Source organism: Penicillium lagena, assembly GCF_028827675.1.
Source record: "Penicillium lagena strain IBT 129212 chromosome Unknown utg000007l_segment0_segment0, whole genome shotgun sequence".
NCBI lineage: Eukaryota > Fungi > Ascomycota > Eurotiomycetes > Eurotiales > Aspergillaceae > Penicillium > Penicillium lagena.
In genome coordinates this window covers 720976-736223 of record NW_026623228.1, presented here as the reverse complement: position 1 = coordinate 736223, position 15248 = coordinate 720976, and the positions used below count along the sequence as shown (strand labels likewise).

Here is a 15248-nt window from a genome sequence, read left to right as displayed (position 1 = left end):
TCTATCACCTGGAAATGGATGGCAACATACTGCACCGGCATTCTTCTGATTAGGGCATGCCGTATGGTTGATGGCACATAGCTCACACTGGAGACACGAACTAAAGAGCCATCTATTTGCCGAAGAGTCTTGAGCAGAATTCATTCAAGGCCGAAAAGAGATACTGACCTGATTCCCACTCTTTGATCTATCCACTGCGTCTCATCAACGCCTGTCCCGACTAGATAGCAACGATTTAGATCTCGATCTACTAGCCACCCTAGATTGTATTATGCCTACCTTGAAACCCCTTGCCGATACCCTCATGGCCCGCTACATCAGTCAACATGGGCGTGTCCCTACGGATACTGTGCACGTCGGAGTGGCAGACACCCGAGAACTCGAGTTTCACGAGAACCTCACCCTCGCCTGGCCTCGGCACTTGGTGCGAGGTGGTGATTTGTACATCTGTCGTGGATGTACTCGAAGCTGGGACGACGGCTACGATCTGAGTCGAGGGGATAAGATCCATATTGCACTGCAGTCCAGGGTGGATTTAAGAAGAGGATGAAACACAGATGCGGAGTGAGGAAATAAGTAAGGCTTTGTTTTTGTTCATAGACTCAACGGCGTCAATTAAACTATTATCTGCCATGATGAACCGCTTCCAAAAATAACCATGTAGCGATATAAGACAAGGACTCTGCAGAGCCGAAGAGAAAAAAAAGCACAGCACATCAAATGCAGCAGAACGGCCTCCAAGCACCCCTCGGCGACCATGGAGACCAAGGTATATCGTCGTTTCAAAATCTATAGCCCGATGCAAAGACACCAGCAGCTCATGCGTTTTCCGACTGGATGGTTTGCTACAGATAAAAAATGACAGGATTAGTCTGTCTAGTCCCCAAAAAGCAAGACGAGAAAAAGAACTCACCACCAGCCAATCCATGCCTTCCTCAACACCCTTGCCGTCAATGGCAGAGCACGCGACAATGCTCCAGTTGCGGTCCCGGAGCTCTCCCAGCTTAAGGGCCTCGGAAATATCACCCGCGCCTTTAGCACCCGGTTGATCCTGCTTGTTGGCAAACACCAGCAGCGCCGCGTCGTGCAGCTCTTCCTCGTTCAACATCGCCGCCAGCTCGTCAGCTGCGGTCCCCAGCCGCTCGATATCTGTGGAGTCGATGACGAAGATGACCGCCGCGGTGTTGGCGTAGTAACAGCGCCAGTAGGGACGGATGGACGTTTGACCGCCGAGATCCTGGAATATACGTGGTCAGCAACAAGCCCCTACTGTCGGTGATCGCTGCAACACATGAGGTACCTACCCAGACATTCAAATTCAGGTTCCGGTATGTGACCGACTCGACGTTAAATCCGATTGTAGGTATCGTGGTGACGACTTCGCCGATCTGTGGACCAGAAGTATTACTTAGCAGCGCGCTTCGCTAACACCAGAAAGCAGTCTCTGGTATCCGGGCAGCGCGTACCTTGAGCCTGTAGAGCAGTGTCGTTTTGCCCGCATTATCCTAGATCGCCGAGTCAGCCTTTGAGCCAGCCACGCATAGGCCAGCAGATAGGTCGGCCCGCTCGCACAGAGGTCGTACCAGTCCCAGAATGAGAATTCGGATCTCCTTTTTGGTCCAGACCATTGACCATAGACGCGATAATGATCCTCCCATGATTGTGTATTATGAACGGGCCTTGATTTCAAAGCAGAGGGCCTGGCGAGGGTGGTGACAGGTATGCGATGTGGATGACAGGGTAAAGGGATGCTAAGTCGGAGTCAAAGACAAGCAAAAAGAGAGAAATGTGAGTTGGCGAGGTTGTTGTTGGTGTGTCGAGGAAGGTCGTTGAGTGAAAGAAAGGATGGTGGCAATCGGCCCAAGTAAGTTGGCGGGCGGTCAATTAATTGATCCATTCATCCATCCACTGTTCATTCGTTCGCGCATTCATTATCCACTGCTTGTGTCCCTCGCTGGGCCTTATATATTGTTCCCTCTCCTCCCCCTTTCCAATTCCCTTCCTTCTTCCACCTCTCCAAGCGCAATCCGGTCGCAACACCCATCCACCTCTGCCCTCCCTAGATTCGCTGCCCGCGGCATCGACCCACGCCGGTCAAGTTTCCGCTAGAATCACCCATCATGGTCGGCAAGAGCAGAAAGGCCGCCCGGGATGACGGTAAGTGACCAGCGATTGAGAAAACATCCAGTGCAAGATCAGCGTGCTGATTCAAAGTGGACTACGCAGGCCTGGAGCGGACAGACAACAACATGGAGCTTTCCAGCTGGCCGCAGATCGCAGCAATCAATCAGAAGAACTACTACACGTATGTCGCGGAGCCTGATTGACCTTACGCAACTGCTAATGGTACCTGGTTCCCTGCAGCGACTACCTCAAGAGAGATGATCAGTCCCTCGCGTTCCGACTACAAAATGAGGAGGCCCGGTCCAAAATGACAAAGGCCGCAAAGGACCGTGATCGCGCCCTTGCAACGGCCAAGACCAGCGAACCTGCCGCAGAACCGGAAGTGGAAGCCGATGAGGATGCAAAGATGGAGGACACGGAAGAAGCGCCTGCTGAAGCGGCCGGGTCCAAGGTCATTGTGATCCACATCGGCAGTCAGAACTTGCGAATTGGGTTGTCGAGTGATGCACTACCTAAGACGATTCCGATGGTGATTGCGAGAAAGTCCGCGACGAGTGAATCAGAAGACCGGGAGGAACCCAAGCCGAAGCGTTTGAAACGGGACGACGGTTCTCCTATGGAGCCGGAGAAGTCGTTTGGCCCTGAGGTACGGCCGACGCTGCGTTTGTGAAGCTTGGCAAATTCATTAACTCTCGTATAGTGGTCGTCTCAGTTCAACAGAATGTCTGCCGATCTCAAGGTACATATGCGACAGAACAAGCGACGGATGCTGCCCAACTCCAAGGAGATGGTGGTCAACTACAACCGCAGAACTGCTCCTGAGGCCATTTCGGAACATAACGACCCCATGCGGGTCGACTGGACCGAGCTCTCCGACCCCCCACCAGAGTACATTGTGGGACAGCCCGCCTTGCGCGTACCGGACTCGTCAAAGCCCCGATACAAGCTTTACTGGCCCATCCAGAATGGGTGGTGCAACGAGAAAGACTACGAGAGCAAGCGGATGCTATTCTTGGACATCTCTTTGATCCTTGAAGATGCCATCAAAACCCACCTGGGCTTGACCAGCAAGAAAGACTGGCCGCAGTATTCGTGTGTGTTTGTCATCCCAGATCTCTACGAGAAATCATACGTCACCCAAATTCTTGAGATGTTGATGCGAGAGTTTTCCTTTGCCCGCACATGTTTCATCCAAGAGAGCCTAGCGGCCACCTTTGGCGCCGGGTTTACCTCGGCCTGCGTCGTCGATATCGGGGCGCAGAAGACGTCCATCTGCTGTGTGGAGGAGGGCATGTGCATCGAGAACTCGCGCGTGAACCTGAAGTTCGGTGGGCGCGATGTAACCGAGACCTTTATCAAGATGATGCTCCACGACCACTTCCCCTATGCCGATATCAACCTGTGGCAGCGGCACGACTACCTGCTAGCCGAGGAGCTCAAGAAGAACCTCTGCACCATGAACGAGGGCAGCGTCTCACCCCAAGTGTTCGACTTCCATCTACGTGTGGCTGGCCAGGATACACGCAAATACAACTTCAAGGCCTACGACGAAGTCCACCTGGCGCCGATGGGCTACTTCGAGCCAACCATCTTCGACAATGAACACAAAGTCGACGCACGACGAACACTCATTGACCGGTCTATGGATATCTACGACGGGCAACTCAATGACCCTGTCTCTGCTGCGCAGTCGGAGATTCTGACTGCTCTTGCCCCGCCACTGCCTTCCGATGACAAGGCGAACGGGGACGCGCCGACGGCACCACCGGATGTGCAGGCGACACCGGGCAAGCCCCAACACCCAAGCGCCGTCAGCAAAGTTCAGGAAGCCGAGGCCACTCCTCGGTCGTCTGTTGCCGGCTCCCCAGCACCAGACGCCGCGGGGACTCCGCAAGCCGGTGGAGCTAGCACGCCCGCTGTGAAGGATAAGGAGTCGGCTGAGAAGGAGAAGGCACCTCGTCCTCCCTCTGTGGAAGAGCGAGACGACATAATCCCGGTGTACCCTCTCGACAGCGCGATCCTCACTTCCATTGCTCACGCTGCTCGCTCGGATGAAAAGAAGATGCGCGACTTCTACGGAGGGATCATGGTGGTGGGTGGTGGCAGCTTGATTGCGCAGTTCCACCAGTTCCTCGAGGAACGACTGCAAGCTCTGCGCCCTGGGTTTGCCAAGGAGATCATGATTGGAGTTCCTCCTCGAGACCTCGATCCCCAGGTGGTTGTGTGGAAGGGGGCCAGTGTGTTTGGGAAGTTGAGTGGGACCAATGATAGCTGGATCGGGCAGCTCGAGTATGATCGACTAGGGCATCGACTGATGGCATACAAGTGCATGTGGGCGTATTAATGAGAACATGGAGTGTGTTAGTGGCAATGAATGATGCTTGTTCCTTCCTTGTAATTCTCCTTCCCTTTCGTTGCTTTCTTGTTTACCCAACACGTGACTTCCCTCCTTCATTTTCCCTCTCCCACGCTAACCCCCATTCACCAGGCGGTCACTGTCGGCAGAATGGCACTCGTCTATGGTAAGTTTGCGACCAGCTACGTCTCTCTTCGCTCGGGATCTCTCGTTCTCTGCTCATTCAGGGCTGGGTTGATTCTCACATTTCTTTAGATTTGCCCTCTCCTCCTTCCACTCCTGTCCCCCCTCTCACCCCTCCTGCCAGTCCGCCCCCGGTTCCTGGCCCGACTCAACCTCAGAGCCACCAGCCAAACCTTCCCCCGGCTCAAGGTAAGGTGATCACTAGATTGGGATTAAAGACCCAGTGCTGATCAAGTATGCGACAGCTGCCCATCCTGTCAACAACCCCAAGGTTGGGATTGAGGTTGAGAGCGATATAATCGAACCTCCGGCGCTCGAACAAAGCGACTCAACAAGCAACATGTCTTCCAAGTCGAAGAGCGGGCAGTCCTCGGGTGGTGGCTTCCACCAGGAGTACATTGCCTCGCTGCGCTATCGCAATGATCTCCCTCCCCCGGACATGCCGCCCAAGTTCCTCGACATCCCACACGAAGGACTGGACCGTTTCATCACTCCCGGATTTGCCTCGAACCTGGCGCGGCGCGAGGAGCCGAACATAGACGTCGATGCCGAAGGTGGCATGCCCATTGACCTGGTTGGAATTCCGGGCCTGCATTTAGGCGATGAGAGCGGTATGTACCTTTTACTTTCTGGCTTGTCGAGGACATGCAGCTGATTTTCTTGCGCAGCTATCATGGCTCCCGAGCACCCGCAGCCCATGGACCCGGCTGATCTCCCGCTCCTGATGACACTTGATCAGCTTCGGAACCCTGCCCCCAAGAACGCCAATGTCAGCTTCCTCCGTCGCACGCAGCACATCTCTACTGAGCGTGGTGTTCCCGAAGGCCAGGGCTCTGCTGTTAAAGCGCGCGCACCCTCTCTGAAGAAGGGAAAGACGTCCGTGGATGATCCGAAGCATATCAAGAAGTACATCCAGAAGGGCTTTGATATCGCCTATCCTAAGAGCAAGCACACGGGCGAAGACACGGAGAGCCGCATTCGGGGCTTGCCCCCGACCAAGAACGAAGTTGATGCCTGGGCCAATCCTGTTCACCCCGACAACCCGAAACTGAAGCCATTGGGAATCTACCCTGTGCTGCCCGATCTTCAGGGCTTCCCCGACCCTGGCGGATATGTCCAGTTCAAGTTCGACAAGGCCCCCGTCGCAGGAGTTTCTGGCAAGCGCGATAAGCGCATGGAAGTTGCTCTGCTGCACCCGTCCGCGCCCGAGGAGCGCATCTGCCAGGACCACGCCTCCAAGGCAGCACTCCACAAGGCCAACCCCGACCTCTACCCGGACCCTGGCCCCGTGCCATGGGACTACGAACTCTTCCTGCCGGAGAAGCCCGATTCGGCAAAGAACATCAAGTCGAGTATGAGCATGACGCACCCGGACCGCGACAACGCAGACCTATACACGCACGAAGGGCCCGATGGCACCAAATTCCACCGCTACGACCGCGTCCGCACCTACGCTACCAGCGCACAGACCCTCGACCAGAAACAGCGCGACATCGCACTCACCATGTTCCAGCCCTCGGACGGTGAGGCCAAGCAGCAGGCCGCCTACTACTACCCGATCATCGGCAAGACCCGTCTCAAACCCGAGCGGGCCCGCACCATCGCCCAAGCGGGCCTTGCTCCCACCGCGTCGTCGCAGGTCCAGGAAGACAAGATCGACCAGATGCAGGTCATCGTTCGCGATCCCGATGAGGCAGAGGTCTACAAGCGTTCGTTGCACCGCGCTAACATCGACCCCAAGTTCGCGAAAACTCTCCCCCGCCCCCTGAGCAGCCTGTTGCTGAGGACGAGGCAGAGGAGCAGGAGCAGGAGGGCGAGGAAGAGGATACCCACATGAGCGATGAGTAAAAAGGGGTGTGCCACTGGAGCGGTCTTTGACCTTGTCTATCTTCTCTCCATCTGTCTTTTTTCGAGTGTTTAATGTTCTTTCTGGTGTCTGGGTACATAAACAGGTAGCGAGGACCGGCGTTTTAGCAACATGAATCGGAACAAACTTGTAGTTTATTTCCTTCGTGGCTTACGATCATATACTTCTATCTACCAGTATGTCTCGGAAGACAGTGAACATCATCAATATTGACATTGATCTGCTCCTCTTGTCCTGCTTGCTCTAGGGTTGCCGCCGTTGTAGCCGTAAGTGAATGTGAGGTTCAGAGCTGTCTGACGGCCCGCAATCCATTAAGCAACTCAAGTCGCAGCGCAACTCAGCGATATCATCCTATTAGCAGTGTATCTGATCCTTCAGCGTATGCACTTGGGAGTGGAAATCTTTGACAGAGATTCCTCCAGCCTCTGTATCAGAATGGCCCTTCCAACAATTTCAAGGATAAATTGATTGTTGGTCTTCAGACTGTTGAGGGACCTCATGACGGCAGCTGATGCGATCTGATGGGCAAGAAGAGACATTGCTATATCTTATGCAGTTGAGTAGCAAAATCGTTTGTGCCAGTATACGCTCACTTTATATATCCAGCATACAACTAATGCTAGCTGCCCTAAAATGATTTGGGGGGTTTTTTGGAGCATAATAAATAGACTATCCAATCCAGCCCTAGGTACTTGAACTCATCAATGATGTTATTTTAGTTCAGACACTCACTCAGTACTCAGAATGCAAAAACAAATGCTGAAGTCAGATGTAATGCCCTAAAGAGCTAGTCTCACCGCCCATGACATAGTTGGATTCTGCCATTTCTATTTCTCACCGCTAATGTTGGCGATTTTGCCCGATTCGATTCAAGGGAGTTTCTTTCCCTGCTTTAAATTGAGCGACAAACTCATTGGTGAGTCTCTACCGCTTTCTGTCATACTGCCCTATTGTTCACCCAGCTACCGAGCGATTGGTTGTCGGAGAGCACCCCTACTCCTTAGCGTTAAGCTCCAGAAGCTGTGGGATGCAATACTGACCACGCTACAGGCTCAATCCGCGCCTACTTGCCAATGAAATAGGCCAATTAGCGTCCTGCACAGCAATTGAGCCAGCATGGCATCCAAAACCACCACAATCGCCTGGAGAGCCGCCAGCGCACGGACTCGCGGCCTGCCTATCACCCGCTGGGCCCAACGGCCATCATGCTTCAGCACCTCGCGATATGCATCCGAGGCAGCCACTTCCGGTCCGGCGGAGACGGTCAAGACAGCGCCCAAGCGGGCTGGCCGCACTGCCAAGAGGGCCTTTTACGGCACTTCGTTGGCTCTGACTTTGCTGGTGGGCTACTTTTACGGCACTGATACTCGGGCTAGTGTCCATCGGTACGCTGCTGTGCCCTTGATTCGGCTCCTATATCCCGATGCGGAGGAAGCGCATCATGTAGGTGTGGATAGCTTGAAGACCATGTATCGGTATGGTCTTCATCCGAGAGAGCGAGGGAACCCGGATGGGGATGGTGCGCTCGCTACTGAGGTATGTCTGTTTCTATCCAGTCATTCTCATCCTGGAGTTGATATACTTATTTGGGTGTCTGTATAGGTCTTTGGCTACACACTCACCAACCCCATCGGCATCTCCGCTGGTCTGGACAAACACGCCGACATCCCCGATGCGCTGCTCGAGATTGGACCAGCGATCGTTGAGGTCGGCGGCACGACTCCCCTGCCACAGGAAGGAAACCCTCAACCCCGGGTTTTCCGTCTTCCCTCGCAGCGCGCGATGATCAACCGCTACGGCTTGAACTCCAAGGGCGCGGACCACATGGCCGCGGTGTTGAAGCAGCGGGTGCGAGACTTTGCCTACGCCGCCGGGCTGGGCGAGCACGACCTCTCCGAACAGCGGGTCCTGGACGGCGAAGCGGGTGTTCCTCCCGGCAGTCTGGTGCCAGGCAAACTGCTGGCCGTGCAGGTTGCCAAGAACAAACTTACCCCGGATGCGGATCTCGACGCCATCAAGCGCGACTATGTCTACTGCGTTGAGCGGGTGGCCCGGTACGCGGATATTCTGGTGGTCAATGTGTCCAGCCCCAACACGCCCGGTCTGCGCGACCTGCAAGCGACCGCACCGCTCACTGCGATCCTGACGGCCGTCGTCGGCGCGGCGAAGAGCGTGGAGCGCAAGACAAAGCCCTTCGTCATGGTCAAGGTCAGTCCGGATGAAGACTCGGACGAGCAGATCTCCGGGATCTGCGAGGCTGTCTGGAATTCCGGGGTCGACGGCGTTATCGTGGGGAATACGACGAATCGTCGTCCGGACCCTCTTCCCACGGGATTCGCTCTCCCTGCACAGGAACAGCAGACCATCAAGGAGACAGGCGGGTATTCGGGTCCGCAACTCTTTGATCGGTCTGTTGCTCTGGTCGCGCGCTACCGCGCCCTGCTTGACCAGGGACCCTCATCGACGGCGGAGCAGGATGTGGAGAGTCAGTCAGCTCCGCGCAAGGTCATTTTCGCCTCCGGTGGAATCACCAACGGCCAGCAGGCGCTCGCGGCTCTCCGTGCCGGCGCCTCGGTCGCGATGATGTACACGGGGGGTGGTCTATGGGGGCATCGGCACCGTTACGCGGGTCAAGCAGGAGCTGCGCGAGGAACTGCAGAAGAAGTAACTAAGTGTTTGGACAAGTCATGTGTAAATAAAAGCAAGGTATAGGATATGGAATGTCGGGCAATTTTTTTGGTCCTGATTGTGACCCACCATCATTATAGGTCTATCTAGATCTAGACAAACAGTCAGTCCTGAGTTCGGGTTACTCAAAGCAGCAATCACCACCCAAACCCTGACGCTCCCAAACAAGAATAGAATTAAGGTCATCTGAGCCATTGAAAAATCCTTGATCGGCCTCGTGACACGGCCCGTGGAGACACACAGCAGATCCAGAACGGGTATACCGGCTGAGCTCCATTAAATACCCACCCGCGGCTCCAGCTGACTCCATAAAAATGGGAAGCTGCAGCTCCAGGGCTCCATCGATCGCGGGTTTCCCCAGATAGGCTCTTCCGACCTCACTCGGCCGGATTTTTTTGGGCGTGGGTTATTTGAATGGTGGGGGTGGTTTTCTTTTCACAGTTCCTTTTGGCATGACTGACACTGATAGTGCGGTGGATTTAAAGCAATTGCCCACTGGTCTAGATGCGCCCGGCTCCAGTTTTTATTGTGGTGTATGTCTCTGTGTGTATGTATCTTTGGGTATAACGGTGACGAGGGAACGTATCTGCAAAACCATTGATACGCTTGAAGGGTGGGGAGAAGATATGGTTGTAGGGAGTTTGCATCAAGGCGCAACGCCGAGCGTCTCCTCCACCTCGCGGACGACCTTGCGCACGCCCTCAATCTCATGCGCGAAGCGGCCAAGGAACATGCCATCAACAGCCTTGCCCAGGCCACCTGCACCCCAGAGACCGGGACCGGCGCTGCCGCCGTATAGAACACGCGCCGCGCCGGGCCTGGAACCGATGACCGCGCGAATGCCCTGCACCACAGCCGCGACATGGTCGACGCTCGCAGGCTTGGGCTTGCCAATTGCCCACACGGGCTCGTAGGCGAAGATGACCGGCGCGTCGGCGGGGATGGACCCCAGCACGGCGCGGATGAGCACCGCGCATTCGGTCACAGCCTGTCCGACGGCCTCGGACGCGACGGGTCCAGGCGCCGTCACCTCGCCGACACAGACGAGGGGCACCATCCCCTGGGCGACGGTGGCGGCGGCCTTGCGCGCGGTCTGATCGTCCGTCTCGCCGAAGATGGCGCGACGCTCGGCGTGGCCCAGCTCGACGATTGAGCAGCCCAGGGCGCGGATGGAGGCTGGCGATACTTCGCCTGTGTATGCGCCCGCCGCTTCCCACATGCAGTCTTGTGCGCCGAGCAGGAACGGGGCTGGGCCGGACGTCGCTGAGGCGGGCAATTGGGCTTCGTAGTTCTCGATGATCTCCGCGCAGGGATACACGGTGAGGAAGTCGGGGATCAAGGCTAGTAGGAGGCGCTCGCGGTTCTCAGGGCGCACGATCTCGTTGGCTGGGTCGAGGAGCCCGCGTAGGTACTCGAGGGTGCGCTCTGGGCTGAAGTACATCTTCAGCGAGATGAGGAGCAGCTTCTCCGGGAGGACGGGGTAGGTGGTGCTAGCCATGGTGGGAGTGGAAGGTATGTTGTGGTTGGTCGTGTGGATGAGGAAAGTTGGAGGTGACAGGAAGAGTGTTGTTGCCGTGAAACTATAACAAACCCAAACCCAAACCAACCACCCCCCAACGATTGAATCCCCGAATCCTTCGGGATTGTCTAGCCCAGTCCAATAATTGCCCCTCACTCAAAGTGCCCCTCTCTTATTATGTACTAGATAATTCCTGTCCCGGTGAACAAGGGTCCTCCATCCCAACAGCAGTGATCAGCATTATAGTAGTAGCATTAGCGGTAACTCCTACGGGCGCCCGGAACCGGGCAACATACAATGCGACATATACTTCCTAATTGTTCCGCCCTGAAGCCAAATGATGTCACTCGCGTCTTTTCTTTTTCTCATTGGAAGGGGGGTACGAGGGGATATGATGCAGGGGCGAAGCGGGAGAGTAAACTAGGCACTAACATCCGGAGGACACAGTCCCGGTGGGGAAGGTCTCGCGACGTGCTTCCGAGTCTGATGGAACGCACGGCTTGTCGCATTGTCGGTACCAGGTCTATGATAGAGGGGCAGGGAAGTGCGTCCGAAACTTGTTATGTAGAGCCAAGTTAATTTCCGATGGCCCATTCGGTACAATAATCACATTCAATTGATTCCCATGCATAGATATCGAACCTCCGAAATTTGATCGTGCAGTCACACCAAGCCGCCACCCTACGGGACTCTCTTTCTCGATGTGCAATGAGCGCAGAGGACACCCAAGCCAGAATCCGGAGTAGGTTCAGTCCAGGGAACCGGTTATGCGCCGGTCGGTTGTCACCGGCGGCGCTGGGCCAACAGCGGCTCAGATGGTGGAGTGGCCGGTGGGGACAATTACACCACGGCTTGGGGTCGAGATGCCCTGAGCGGAGATCGACCCAGCCGGGGTTGGAAGAGAGTAGGAGGGACGAAAAGGATATTCGTTTTTGTACTGTGTTGCATGCCATTGTATATTTGGGAGACAATTGGATTGTGTTGAAGCGGTTCGGCTTGGCGGCGGTCAGTGCTCATCGGCAACGGATGCGGACATACCACAGTGTCGGCATCAAGGAAGAATGACGGGCTGAGCTCAGCCGGAGGCAGCCATTCCGAGGGCTAATAATAATAACGCGACGGACTCGGTGTATCATTCACCCCCAATCCATCCCGAATCACTCACTACTGCAGCTAACCCTACTTGTGCCTCTCGCGAATGAGCGTTTTGCTCTGGCCGCCACACTGACATCGATGGCTTTACATCCTTGAAGTTGTAGATGTAAATACAGTGTACGGCAGCCGTATCTTCCTAAAGCCTCCGATCCCTTTCTATGACGCCACTGCGGGTCTGGCGGTGCCCCGAGGAATAATACACTGTAACGCGCACCACGACCCAAGGTCGGGACAATCGCATTCGGGTTGGATCCACTGTATGGTAGGCGGGGTATGGAAGGACAGAGAGGCATCAGATGTGCTGAGAAACGTATATAAAGACTGGCATTTCCCCCTGAGAATGCGCGTTTCTCTACACATACTCCATCCATACCCCATTGTTTGATTATCTATCACCCCACCGCAACCACAACCCACCATCATGACTGCCGATCTCCAACCCATCCGCATCGTCATGGCCTGCGACGAGGCCGGCGTGCCCCTCAAGGACGCCGTCAAGGCCCACCTGGAGAAGAACCCCCTGGTAGCCTCCATCATCGATGTGGGCGTCAACTCCGCCTCCGACAAGACCGCCTACCCCCACCCGGCCGTCGAGGGTGCCAAGGTTATCGTCGAGGGCAAGGCCGATCGTGGCCTGTTCATCTGCGGCACGGGTCTGGGCGTCGCCATCGCCGCCAACAAGGTGCCCGGCATCCGCGCCGTGACGGCCCACGACCCCTTCTCCGTTGAGCGCTCCATCCTGAGCAACAACTGCCAGGTTCTGTGCATGGGTCAGCGCGTCATTGGCGTTGAGCTCGCTAAGAAGCTCGCTGCGGACTGGCTGAACTATCGCTTCGACCCGAAGAGCGCTTCTGCCGCTAAGGTCCAGGCTATCACCGACTACGAGAACCAGTTCCGCGCTGCTGCTGCTTAAGTGCATCGCTCCGCTTCTTTCGACTTGGTCAACCAGCTACAATACCACCACTAACCGATCTGCGGCTGCGCATCAGTCTTGAAGCTGCGCCGTGTCTTTTTCTTCCGTTGTTCCGCACCCATATTATATTATATACCACTGAAGCGATATGATACCACGACAAACCCGCGACCGTATCTTCCGGGATGGATTAGAGGACGGGAGATAGAGAAAAGAGTACTATAGTCTACTGTCATATATAGATCCAATGAAGAGACTAGGTGTGATATTTTGGACCACTGAACTTCGAGCATAGATCAGGCTGAGTCATATTTTCCGTGGGTATCGATGACCTTCGATTATCCACTCGACAAGAATCCCTCGGCCGGCGGATCAATGAGTGATCAATCATCATGCTTCACTCGGACTTTGCCTTAGCTATCCTGCCTGTCTGAGTGTCCCTGAGGATCTATCTTGGCACTGCGTATCTGCCCCGCGTGGGGGACTCAACTCCATTCATTGATCCGCAACACCCATCCAGCACCCACCAACCACCATGGCCCAGGACCTCAAGACCAAGGGCAACGCGCTCTTCAAAGAGGGAGATTATAGCGGTGCAGAGGAATACTTTTCACAAGCGTAAATAGGCCACCACCGCCACCGATGAAAAAGCCATGTCACTAACCCGCGCATTCATCTCATCTCCGCAGAATCCAAAAGAACCCGCACGACCCAACTTTCTTCACCAACCGCGCCGTCACACGGCTCAAGCTCGAGAAATGGGCCGGCGTCGAGCACGACGCCCGCGAAGCAATCACCCTGCACGGCCCCAAGAACCCCGCCAGCCTGAAGAGCAGCTACTACCTCGCGCAAGCGCTGCTGGGCCTCCAGCGCCCACAGGAGGCATACGAGGTCGCCATCGACGCCTACCGCGCCAGCCTGTCAGCCAAGAACCCCCAGACCGAGAATCTGTCCAAGACAGTTCTGCGCGCGAAACAGCAGATCTGGGCTGCTCGGGAGACGGGGCGGCTGCGCGAGATGAATGAGACGCTGGGGAGTGTGGAGGTCCTGATCGAGGCGGATCTGAAGCGCGGATTGGCGGAGTTGCAGGCAAGGTTGGAGAAGGACGAGATCGGGGAGATTGGGTTTGGTGAGGATACAAGGGCGCTGAGGGAGGATAAGGAGAGGAATGTGGCGAATGTGAGGGAGGCCTTCCGGATTGCTTCGAAGGGGGAGGTGCAAGAACGGGTGAGTATATCTACATCTGCTCCCGGATTGTGTGGCTGGCGGGGATTAACTCCAATACTATAGATCGTGCCGGACTATCTGATCGACGGCATTACCTTCGAGATCATGCATGACCCCGTCATCACGCCGTCGGGGACCAGTTTCGATCGCCTCGGCATCGTCAAGTACGTTGAGCAGTCTGGGGTTGATCCGCTTACGCGCGCGCCGATGAGTGTCCACGATCTGAGGCCGAACTATGCGCTCAAGGCGGCGTGCGAGGAGTTCTTGACCAACAATGGGTGGGCAGTGGATTGGTGATGTGCCTTGGTTTCTTTTCTTGGAGCATTATTGCATCTACATATGGCGTTGGTTATTGGTTATTCCTGTACTATTCTACAACTAGACGTATCTATTATCTTTTGGTCAGTAAATACACAGTATTTATACTCGCCACCCTCTATGGTAACTGGCATATTTACTACCCGGAGCCTGTCTGCCCCACCCACCCCTCCACCCCTCAATCTTCATTCTCTCTTCTCCTTCCCTTCTCTTCCTCATCCCACTCAATCTACAACAACACACCTCCCTCCCACTCAACACCCCCACAAAACCAACCATCACAATGGCCGACATCCCCGACTTCATCACCGCCCTGGAGGCAGCGCAGTCCAAGTCCAAATTCACACCCGAAGTGCAGTCCGCCGCCGAGGGCATCGATGCCGCAACCTTGAAAGCCGCCGTGGCCGCCGCCGCCGAGATGGGCGAGACCGAGACCGTGTCCGACGCGGCGCAGGCCGCAGCGCTGAAGGCGGGGTTCGAGTTCGCGACTAAGCTCGTGATGATGCTGAAGAGCGCCCCCGGGCCGTATGAGAAGAAGGATCTTTACGTTTACTTCAAGATTGCGCGCAAGGAGACGGTTGAGAAGCCCGCTTTCTATGATATGGTTGTATGTTACCCACCCTTCTTTCTTTTCTCTGTCTTTGGGCGTATTGTCTTGTGGGCCATTTGCTAAAGGTTTTTCTCGGTTGTGTAGAAGAAGCAGCTCTACGGCGAGTGGGAGAAGGTCAACCACTACAGCGACTCGAAGGCGCAGGCTATCTATATCCAGAACGTGAATACCCTCATCAACAAGTATGGTACTCGTGATGAGTGAGCCGGTGCTGGACTGGGTCACTGCCCTCGCTGAGGGGGATGGGAGCATTGAAGATTGAAGGAGAAGGAACAGTTATACCTGATC

The 15248-nt window shown here is 55.4% G+C and overlaps 8 protein-coding genes across 8 annotated transcripts; 6 read left to right on the top strand and 2 right to left on the bottom strand.

Moving 5' to 3' along the window:
- Window positions 1-259: 259 nt before the first annotated feature.
- N7510_009820 (ADP-ribosylation factor family protein) lies at window positions 260-1658 on the bottom strand (the record flags this gene model as incomplete). Its single annotated transcript, XM_056981745.1, has 5 exons — window positions 260-517; window positions 914-1237; window positions 1305-1388; window positions 1467-1505; window positions 1584-1658. 5 exons carry the CDS (start codon window positions 1656-1658, stop codon window positions 260-262), a joined length of 780 nt encoding a protein of 259 aa, XP_056829581.1.
- A 462-nt stretch (window positions 1659-2120) lies between these two features.
- On the top strand, window positions 2121-4468 carry N7510_009819 (putative chromatin remodeling complex subunit (Arp8); the record flags this gene model as incomplete). Its single annotated transcript, XM_056981744.1, has 4 exons — window positions 2121-2157; window positions 2215-2305; window positions 2365-2770; window positions 2825-4468. 4 exons carry the CDS (start codon window positions 2121-2123, stop codon window positions 4466-4468), a joined length of 2178 nt encoding a protein of 725 aa, XP_056829580.1.
- Window positions 4469-4630: 162 nt separating this feature from the next.
- Window positions 4631-6511, top strand: N7510_009818 (uncharacterized protein; the record flags this gene model as incomplete). The annotated part of the gene is given in 5 exon segments (XM_056981743.1): window positions 4631-4646; window positions 4788-4852; window positions 4869-5274; window positions 5332-6362; window positions 6437-6511. 5 exon segments carry the CDS (start codon window positions 4631-4633, stop codon window positions 6509-6511), a joined length of 1593 nt encoding a protein of 530 aa, XP_056829579.1.
- Window positions 6512-7646: 1135 nt separating this feature from the next.
- On the top strand, window positions 7647-9242 carry N7510_009817 (dihydroorotate dehydrogenase 2; the record flags this gene model as incomplete). The annotated part of the gene is made up of 2 exons (XM_056981742.1): window positions 7647-8066; window positions 8133-9242. 2 exons carry the CDS (start codon window positions 7647-7649, stop codon window positions 9240-9242), a joined length of 1530 nt encoding a protein of 509 aa, XP_056829578.1.
- Window positions 9243-9864: 622 nt separating this feature from the next.
- On the bottom strand, window positions 9865-10716 carry N7510_009816 (triose-phosphate isomerase; the record flags this gene model as incomplete). Its single annotated transcript, XM_056981741.1, has 1 exon — window positions 9865-10716. The coding sequence occupies one exon, from the start codon at window positions 10714-10716 to the stop codon at window positions 9865-9867; it is 852 nt and encodes a 283-aa protein (XP_056829577.1).
- Window positions 10717-12313: 1597 nt separating this feature from the next.
- Window positions 12314-12805, top strand: N7510_009815 (RpiB/LacA/LacB family sugar-phosphate isomerase; the record flags this gene model as incomplete). Its single annotated transcript, XM_056981740.1, has 1 exon — window positions 12314-12805. The coding sequence occupies one exon, from the start codon at window positions 12314-12316 to the stop codon at window positions 12803-12805; it is 492 nt and encodes a 163-aa protein (XP_056829576.1).
- Window positions 12806-13340: 535 nt separating this feature from the next.
- N7510_009814 (putative U-box domain protein) lies at window positions 13341-14329 on the top strand (the record flags this gene model as incomplete). The annotated part of the gene is made up of 3 exons (XM_056981739.1): window positions 13341-13423; window positions 13495-14032; window positions 14096-14329. 3 exons carry the CDS (start codon window positions 13341-13343, stop codon window positions 14327-14329), a joined length of 855 nt encoding a protein of 284 aa, XP_056829575.1.
- A 304-nt stretch (window positions 14330-14633) lies between these two features.
- N7510_009813 (acyl-CoA-binding domain-containing protein) lies at window positions 14634-15164 on the top strand (the record flags this gene model as incomplete). The annotated part of the gene is made up of 2 exons (XM_056981738.1): window positions 14634-14957; window positions 15045-15164. 2 exons carry the CDS (start codon window positions 14634-14636, stop codon window positions 15162-15164), a joined length of 444 nt encoding a protein of 147 aa, XP_056829574.1.
- Between the last annotated feature and the right edge of the window lie 84 nt (window positions 15165-15248).